This window comes from Triticum dicoccoides, chromosome 7A, assembly GCF_002162155.2.
Source record: "Triticum dicoccoides isolate Atlit2015 ecotype Zavitan chromosome 7A, WEW_v2.0, whole genome shotgun sequence".
Taxonomy (NCBI): domain Eukaryota; kingdom Viridiplantae; phylum Streptophyta; class Magnoliopsida; order Poales; family Poaceae; genus Triticum; species Triticum dicoccoides.
Window position 1 is genome coordinate 194,644,820 of NC_041392.1, and position 9,295 is coordinate 194,654,114.

General features: G+C 42.6%; 1 protein-coding gene across 2 annotated transcripts; it reads right to left on the bottom strand.

The window, feature by feature from the left end:
* Positions 1-5,037: 5,037 nt before the first annotated feature.
* LOC119332705 (nucleotide-sugar uncharacterized transporter 2-like) lies at positions 5,038-9,041 on the bottom strand. Of its 2 annotated transcripts, none has more exons than XM_037605857.1 (7): positions 8,737-9,041; positions 7,324-7,475; positions 6,998-7,206; positions 6,796-6,889; positions 6,540-6,706; positions 6,291-6,461; positions 5,038-5,674 (listed from the first exon to the last, which is right to left on the bottom strand). In XM_037605857.1, the coding sequence occupies exons 1-7, from the start codon at positions 8,813-8,815 to the stop codon at positions 5,392-5,394; spliced, it is 1,155 nt and encodes a 384-aa protein (XP_037461754.1). In that variant the 5' UTR covers positions 8,816-9,041; the 3' UTR covers positions 5,038-5,391. The 2 variants fall into 2 exon arrangements, with proteins under 2 accessions (XP_037461754.1, XP_037461755.1); XM_037605858.1 differs by lacking the exon at positions 8,737-9,041 and adding an exon at positions 7,987-8,312.
* Positions 9,042-9,295: the final 254 nt, after the last annotated feature.

The window sequence follows — 9,295 nt, forward strand, 5'->3', positions numbered from 1 at the left end:
GCACCCCCATATCTGCCCCATATTTGGGCTAGATATGAGGGGTGCCGGTCAGCCCGTGCGTTTGAGACCCGTTTTGAGGCGCCTATCTGTGTTGATTTTTTGTGACCGGGTCGTCTGCCCGGGCATATAGGGCGGGTTTGGGGTGCCCTAATGTAGATGCTCTAATATTTTTTACTGTTCCTCTTGTTTCTTTTTTCAACCGCTGGCGGGTGGGTCCCACACAAAATCGTGTCCACGTTTGACAGAAACCATCCAAAGTGGTATTGGGGACTACACTTATCCGGTTTGAGAAGTTGAAAGACTAAATTTTGCTGATTTTGAAATTAAGGGACCAATTCTATATTTTTAGAGGAGTTGATGAAAAAAAATAATTTTTCTAATATTTATTATGTTTGAGATTCTTTGTACTTCCGCTGAATTTTTAGAATAGACTAGAAGAACGGCTGTGCATTGCAACAGGGCCACATTAACTTTAAGAGTTCAATATTAATATTCTCATACATATCAAGTGACATTGACGACCTTTTTTACTATCAAATCCTCACACACACTCTTTCCCTCCCTCTTCCTCACTCTCTCTCCCCCTCTCCTTCTCTCTCTCTAACACATACACACATGTCCATCTTATTGGGTACGGGACCATAATCCTTCTATTTCACAAACACACACGCTAGTGCATAACAATATGAATTATGTGTATTATATTTGCCACCACAACTGAGGGAATTAATTTCATGTAAATTGGCCAGCCACAACTTCAAGAATACGCGGAGGAGGTGGCCCGGGTCGGCGTCGGTGCCGTCCGGCGCAGGCCACGGACCCGCTTCCAAGTGCGCCTGCGCGCCGGCCACCCACGTCGGGTCCTTCAAGTGTCGCTTCCACCGCACCAACTCCCAGGGCTACGGCCACGGCCAGGGCCAGGGAAGTCTCCCTTGTTCGCCCCCTTCACCGGCCACGACCAACGCGGTGCCGCGGCACCCGGCCTCGCCGTCCTCATCCTCCGGCACCGTCGCGACCCAGTGACGCAGCCCAAGCATCGGCCTCGAGAATCAAGAACGCTCGACAACGGAAAAGGAAGGGAAGATCATATACATGTCATAAGAAATGGAGTTTATTTACTGCTCCCTCGATGTATTGTTTCCTTTGTTTGAAGATTGATTACCATATGTGAGTTAAGGTAAGGTTAATTTGATTGAGCGATTTTTCTGAAAATCAAATATTTGTTTATTTTAATTAATGTGATTGAGTGATTTAAGGTAAGGTTAATTAATTTAGATTTGATCTTTAGAGATTGTTCGTGATTGATTCTACATTATTAAATAACTTGCGTCAGTATAGAAAGTTCTGATTTGCTCAGATTTCTTTCATTGTGTGAGAGGGTGACGCAAAAATAAACCATAAAGTGGGAAGGGGACGAAAAAAATTTATGAAAAAAACCAACGAAGATGGGAGGAGGTACCAAAAAAACCATGGGAAGTGGGACGAAAAAACCTAGAAACGAAACTACCAACTGCTCCATTAAAATAGAGATCCATTCCTTTTCGAAAAAAGATCTTGTACGTAAGTCTCTGTCTCTCTCTTACCATCTTCCGACTTTTTTAGCTGTCTTGGATTTCCTTTGACGTGAATTGCGATTGATCAACCTGACGTCATTAGTTTGATCAAAAGCTTTCCCTGTCTAGTTCTTGGGAGCTCCTATACGGTGTTTTAGGTCCTATACAATGTTAGATGTTTAGAGAGATGCTTAAAAAAATAAATTGAATTTTTATTAAAACACTTATGCCTATTTTTACATAAAAGACGCCTAATTAAGCATTTACCTTGTATAAATAAGCACCGGTGCTTAAGAAAAGCATAACTTATTTCTCTAAACACCTTGCATTGTATAAGGCCTTACGCGCCCGTTTAGAAACTGGCGCTAACTAGCCGCACCTGGTGGGCTGGCCCACGCCACGTTTACCTACAGTGCAGGACTGCAGGTTGCCTGAACCACTAGAGCAAGTAGGCGCTAGTGAAGATTTTGGCGCGAAATGTTTGAAAATAAGGTAGCCGCGCTGTTTATTGCTCATAGATAGAAAAGGATGATTTCTAGAGAAAAAAAGATGAACAAAATTTGAAAGTTCACATATTTCAAAAAAATCATGAACTCAAACAAGTTCATGTAATAAAAATGGTTCAAAAATTAGAAAAAGTTCATCGATTTTGAAACACGTTCATCGATATTGAAAAAAAATGATTTTTTAAAGAAGTTCACAAATTTGAAAAAATTTCATTGATTTCGAAAAAACTTCATCAGTTTTGAGAAATTTCATCCATTTTCCAGAAAAACATAATCTTCAAACACAGTTCATGAATTTGAAAAAAAGTTCATCGAATTTGCAAAAAAAGTTCATCGATTTTTTTAAAAATCATCCAATTTGAAAAATAGTTCACTGAATTTGAAAATTCATCAATTTTGAAAAAAGTTCATCCAATTTAATTCACTTAATTTGAAAAAAAAGTTCCTTGAATTTGAAAAAGGTTCACTAAACTTGAAAAAAAGTTCACCTATTCTGAAGAATGTTCATAGAATTAGAAAAGTGTTCATAGAAATTAAAAGTTCATCAATTTTCATAAAAGTTCATCAAATTCGAAAAAAGTTCATTGAAATTGAAAAAAGTTCATCGATTTTGAATAATATATGTTCATAAAATCCAATGAACTGTTTTCATCGATTTAGAAAGAAAAAGGAAAAAAGAAAAGAAAAGAAAGAATAGGAAAAAATAAGAGAGAACAAAAGGGGAAAGAACATGTCCGTGAGCATAGAAGGTGAAGTGGGTGGGGTGGTTTTCATCCCAATTTAAAATGGGCTGGCCCATCGCGTGGAGGGGGGGGTGTGCGCCCAATTGCGCGAAGTGCTATTACGGGCGCTGAAGGCGCCGTTTAAGATTGCCCTAGTTCTTGGCAACAATTCTATTAAATTTTGTTGGAGCGCCGGAGTAATGGGTTGTATCATGCTTTTGGGTCGACTCCTGCCCTGCGTTTCCACGCAATCCAGCTGCTGTCGTCAGATGCGCAGGCAACGGACGAAATGCAACAACGTCCCTCTGCAGTAGGTTGTTTGTAAGTCAGAGGATCTCGTTCCTATCGTAGTACACGTATAGTTGGGGAGGTTTGTCATCAAACTTATTTATGACAAACTTTACAAATATTTCTAAGGGCCTACTTCTGCATTTGTCCACAGACAGGACGGTCCATGGACACAAATGTGGGAAGCCATTTCAACGCTGCCCACATACATTTCAACCCGCATTTGAACTAACTGGAAGAAATTCATGCAAACCGGGCTATATTCATCAAAGTTTGGATAGGACAAATCATCCATACAAGCATGCAAAAAAAGTCTAGTACAACAATGTCTCAAATTCGACTAGATTAACCGGATGTCCAACAAGTTTTCATCAACGGATCATGCCCCCACACACATATTCCCCCTTCAACTTTATCCAATAGTGTGTGTACGTAAATGATCGTCCATCTGTCATGTGTTACACTACGGCTGCGCGTGCGGGTTACATAATGTGTAGACCAACATTGAGTGAACGAATCAATCAACAAGTTGAGCAAGAGAAAGCAAAACTTACGATGTCGTCATGTGCTGCGTGCGATGGCCACCTTGCCTCCAGCTGACGAACCACGTCACAAAACTTGGTGACGCTGATCTGAATAGCGTGCCAGCGATACGCAACGACTTCACATTACGTGGTTGAATGATGTACATGTCGTAGGGTGCAATGTACTTTTGTGCGTGAAAATTTTCATGCACTTGCTGGAGACGTACAACAACGGCGGGCGGAGGTGGAGGGTGCGGATGCAAAGCAAGGGAAAAAGGGGCGGAGTGAAAAAAATGGGACCGAGAGGTGCGATTGGGTGGGCTGGGGGTATCGGAGTCCTACGTTTCGGGTGTCCAGACTCCCGTAAACCTCCCCCCACTCTGTCCCCAATTTACGGGAGAAATCGCGTCCGGACCATCCCGCGTGTCGATACAGACCCGTGGACGGATGCGGGCGGTTTGCGAATCTGCCTTGGAGATGCCCTTAAGGCCTCATTTGGTAGAGGTAGGTTGCGAGGGTTTGTAGGGGATTAACCCTGCGGGCCTGCTAATCCTCAGAAATCCCCGCAAGGCCATTTGATGCACAGGGTTTTGACTAGCCCAAACCCTCTGATCCCCAGCAACCCCCTTCGTTCCACGCGGAACAGCACTCTCGAGGGCCTACGCGGGGAACCGGACGACGCAGAGATTAGGTGAGATGCTGATATCTAGCGATTTTAATCAAACACAGGAGATTAGGAAGGGGGATTGGGTGAAGGGGAGAGGATCATCAAATCACGTGCAATCCTCGACCCCCTCGGGGCAGAAAAACCTCCCTTGCCAAACGAAGCCTAAAGAAAATCAAGTGCAAGGAAGGTTTGCTCTTTCAATATCAGTTCATTTGTGGGTACCAAGCTTACAAAAGTTGCCTGAAGGTACTCAAAGGATCTGGAAGTTGCCAAAATTTAGTCTCAAAGTGATAGTTTTTGGACAAAGTTTGTAGAGTGGTAGTTTTTTTTGCCACGGTCGATCAAAATGTGGTAGTTTTTTATTAAATACCCCCTCGGATGTGCTTCTCCTTGACCATGCGTCGTTTCAGTTCCTATTTAAAAATTGATTTGTCCCATTTGCTCAGGTCTTGTAACCAAAAGAGCTCTTGTCATACAGGTACAATTGAAATGGTTGGTCTGGCTAGGCTTCAGGTGTTAGTTGTTCAGTTTTTTGCTGGTATCCATTATAGCAGGAGGAAAGAACACATCATTTATGTATAATCTCATATTAGCATTCCATTCACAGTGGGCATTCCAACTTTTTCCCCCTCGAGAATAATGTTGTGGTAGCTATTTTTTCTCCAAAAATACCCCCCTCCCCGCAACACACCCAAAGAGCAACACCGCAAACACCAACAATTTGGTGTGTAAAAGTACTGCATAACAACTGCTAAGAACAATAGTTAGTGTAAAGCCTACAAGAAGTCCAACAAGAACTACTGTTAGCAGCATATCATATATTTTCTGAAATTGCAAAAATCCACAAGGTAAATGGCACAACCAAAAAATACACATGTTGACCAAAATTGGTAACATTGGAGAATGACAGCTATTTCTATGTTAAGAGTATGGTGAACGGAGAACAACAGCTTACTAAAATTTCCTAAAACAGAATCATAGCATTCTAGGAAGAACAAGAGGGGGAAAGGGAGCATGCTCTTAAGAATGCTACTTGCATACAGATTGACCGTCTTCCCTCAATAAGGTTAAACTCAGGTGAAGTTGGTGCATGGAACTCAACAAATGCAGTCCAAATGGCAATTCTTCAACTTAGACAGAGTCCACTGGTCTTGTTTCTGGCTTTTCTTCGTCTATTATAACCTTGGACTTCAGTGAGAGAGAACTCTGCCTAGACGCTGATGGAATTCTCTTACCGCCAGTGGTTGACTCTTTTAGCCCTAGGTAAGTGTAGACTGACATGCCTCCTAGTGCAATGACAGCTCCATAAAGACTGGTGAGTCCAGGATCAGATTTAAATACCAGAAACCCAGAGAGCATTATGACAATAGTCTTGAATTGGCCTAGCACAACATGAGATAGAGCCGAGGTTGCACTGCATCGTGCAAATACCAGCGCAAACATCAGTTGACTTTCACAGGTTCCACAAAGAGAGAGAATGACAGAATAGGAAGAATGTATGAATAAGAAGCATGAATACACAAGACAGGTGAATGCTATGCTTCGAGGAGGAACAAAGTAATGGATAGTGGGCAGGCTTTCTATTGTTTTGGAAACTTTATCTTGTCATTTATCAGCATAATGGTGAAAAAGGTATGTTATTCTCAAAATAGTGCATACCAGCAACAGTGTGGTTATACATTATAGGTGCAAGTAGAAGTATAGAACAACTAAAGGTAGATTGCATATCAATGTTTGAGTCAGCTCATAAGTGCACTTCTACGAGCAAAGAGGTGCTTTCTTTTATCAAAATGCTTAAGCATGTGGATATGGCATGCATACGAACACTTCTTTATTTTTATTTTTATTTCAAATATGAGATATTCCCTAGTTACAAAAGATCATGTGAAGGAAGTCATGAAGCCTAAAACATAATCTAGTACTAACAAACTTGGGCACACAAATACATGCTTTTGTTTCAGGAGAAACATGCACATTGACGGAATAGAAGGATAATCATGCAAGAGAAAACTAGAAATAGTATGCCTCACCCAAGTGCCAAAGCACCGGACCACTGAAGAAGAAAACCAAGCAAAGCAGATATCATAATTGCACAGTTGTTCTTGAAATTCCAGTTGAAAGACAACAATCCTGGAGGATCCATCAAAGGCATCAGGACAAGAAAGAAAAATATTGTAATTGGGGTTGTCTTCCACATCAACCTGATCAATAACCTGAATGTTAGGAGAAAATATATGAACTATGAGCCTATCTTAGAAGAGACATAAATCACAACTTACGCAAGAGCAGTCCAGTTTCCACTCTGTTGCAGATTTGACCACAGGATCTTGTTTATAGCACTAGGAATGATCCAAGCTACTGCCACACAAGCACCAAAAATGTTGAACTCCAAATCAGTAACAGTTGCTACAGCCACACCAAATGACACTATAACTAGTGTGATGACCTGTAATACAAAAATATATAATATTCTTACCAATTAGATCAACTAAACAATTGAACAGTATATGAAGCTTAATTTTGTGATAAATTTACCTTTCGAAAGGAAACACCTTTTCTGAGAAGAATAAATTCTGCTGCAACTATGGTTGGAGTTACAGCTATCTTAGCCATTTGATAAAACCCTACACTGAAGATAGAGAACAGTGAGCACACTATGAAAAAAAAAACGGTGGCCACAACATTAAGGTAGAATTTTTGCATCTGTTGAACAAGGAGACTTCATTATTGATCTCACCTATTATGCTTTAAGCTGATATTAGCAAGTCCGGTGGAAAAAGACATCACAGCACCCAAAGCGAATAATGAGGAGAAAGGAGTGGATTTTGAAGGAGGAGCAATGGGCATCAAATATAATGCCCTCAGGACAGCCATGAGGACCCAGGCAGCTATGTAATGAATTAGAGACAGTGCAACTGGGAAGTTAAACCCAACACTACCCATCACCTGCAAAATAAAACATGTCATCTAAAAACTAAATGCAAAGACTAGCAGAAAATAACTGAAAGAAAACTAAATAAGAGATGCCATGAAGTGTAAGAAAAGTGAAAAGACAACACACACCATTTTGTTTGCCATGATGATCCCAACAGAAACCACAAAGTTGAATGTTAGCGCGACACCCGGGCCACAAAACCTCTGCTGCTGTCGCTTAGCCCCTTCCGAAGTATGAAATTCATTGTAGAGAGAACCTCTCAGCTCCTCCATTGCCCTGCCTGGGAGGCCATAAAAGTGTAACCAAGAGTGGAAAGCTCAGTTTTGGTCAATCACAAAGTGATGCAGATTACCATTTATTTAATGCCACTAAAGCATACTTTCAAATGCAGTTTTTTCACTAAAAATAAAATCATGACAACTAGGGCAATAGGGGACATAGCACTATCAAACATGGCAAGTGGCATCACAGCTAGTTTGCCTCCACTAAGAATGACTTCTTTCAGTAGATAATGCGCACAACTGAACATTACTTTTCAGGTTCAACACTCTTCATGCCAACCAAGAATTCAACTTTTACTACAGGTGGCCAATGAAGAGCTGACCAAACTCAAAGTTCAGAAAGGAGCTGAACTAACTGATTTGCCATGTGCATTATACATAACTAGAAATAACACAAAAAAGGAGATAAACAAAAGTGTGCACAATCGTACTAAGCTAGTGTCCTTGCCATGGAATCCAAACACCCACAAGACGAAAGCACCATTCAGGGCATAAATCACCACAACTCACATGCCAAGGCTGCCATCGATTTGCAGTCGCTGGAAACAGTCCCGTCACTTCATGAGAGAGGGTGCACAGAAGCATACTCACTGATTTGGGGATCAGGGAGTAGGAACAATATTGCAATTTATCCCACAAGAGCAAGAGAATGAACCAACTGGGCAGAAGGCCGTAAGCATGCTGTTGCTTCGTCCTATCCACATCATACCCACACGAACTGAAGAGCCTGTTAGAGTCTAATGAAGTCTACATTGGTTAATTTTGTTTGTACATTTCCTATTAAAAAGTAAATCAGCACCTGGTGAGCAGATAACCGGAAAAAAATGTCAGTTTGCTATCTGCCAAAATGAGACTGACCAACTGGAAATGGCCGGATTCCTATATTGTTTGTACTTTGTAGGATTCGCTGGTACAACCTCAGCAAGCTTAACAAAACTAGGGCAATACAATTTTGAAGAAAGCAGTTTTGCCACATGTACAAGTAATTCAATGTGGAAAAGATGCAATTTTCATGCCATTTATACCAATGAAGAAGCTTAAAAAATAGACAGGCTGTAAAGATGCAGAACAGTGGATTGCCTCCGCGCACCAAAAACTCAAATCTTTATAACTGCTCGAAAGAGTAGTGGAGTTGAAGTAACCCAAGAAACCACATTGCTGCTAACAACCTTCCCTCTCTGATCTCATCTCCCCAAAAGGCGCACAGCGAGCAACGAGAGAGCAAGAGCAGAAAAGAAGGCCGGGGGAGGGGGCACTGACCAGCCTCGCCGGCGTCGCTGCCCTTGCGCTTGATGAACCGCCGGCCGCCGCCGCGCAGGATGAACTCCCATAGTCCCATTGCCGCCGCCGCATCAGCCGGGAGGCTCCAACGGCCCGGTGGCTCCAACCGGCGCAGCGGCTCGATTCGTCCGGCTCCGGAGGAGCGCGGCGCAGGCCTGGGCTGTTCCAAGCTGCAGAGGGATGGGAGCAGCAGGTGGCGACGGCAAAGGTGTGCGGGGATGGCCGGTCGGCGAGTTCACGAGATGTGGAACCTGGGAAAGCGACGCTAGTTCAACGAGGTCTTCTTTTACGCAGATGGTAAGATCGCAGTCAGTTTAACGAGGGGACTTATTATTACTCGGATTTTTGGCTCCGGCTGCATGTGCTATGCCCCCCGCTAATAAAAAGGTTAAAATGGCCATTAGACAACGATCTGCGCCGGTGCGCCGGCCCAACTGTTGGGCCGGTCGCACCGCGGCCGTTGGATCTGAGCGAGTGGGCCGTTGGATCCGGCTGAACAAGTTCGCCCTATCGTCTTCTACCTCGCACCACGGCGTCG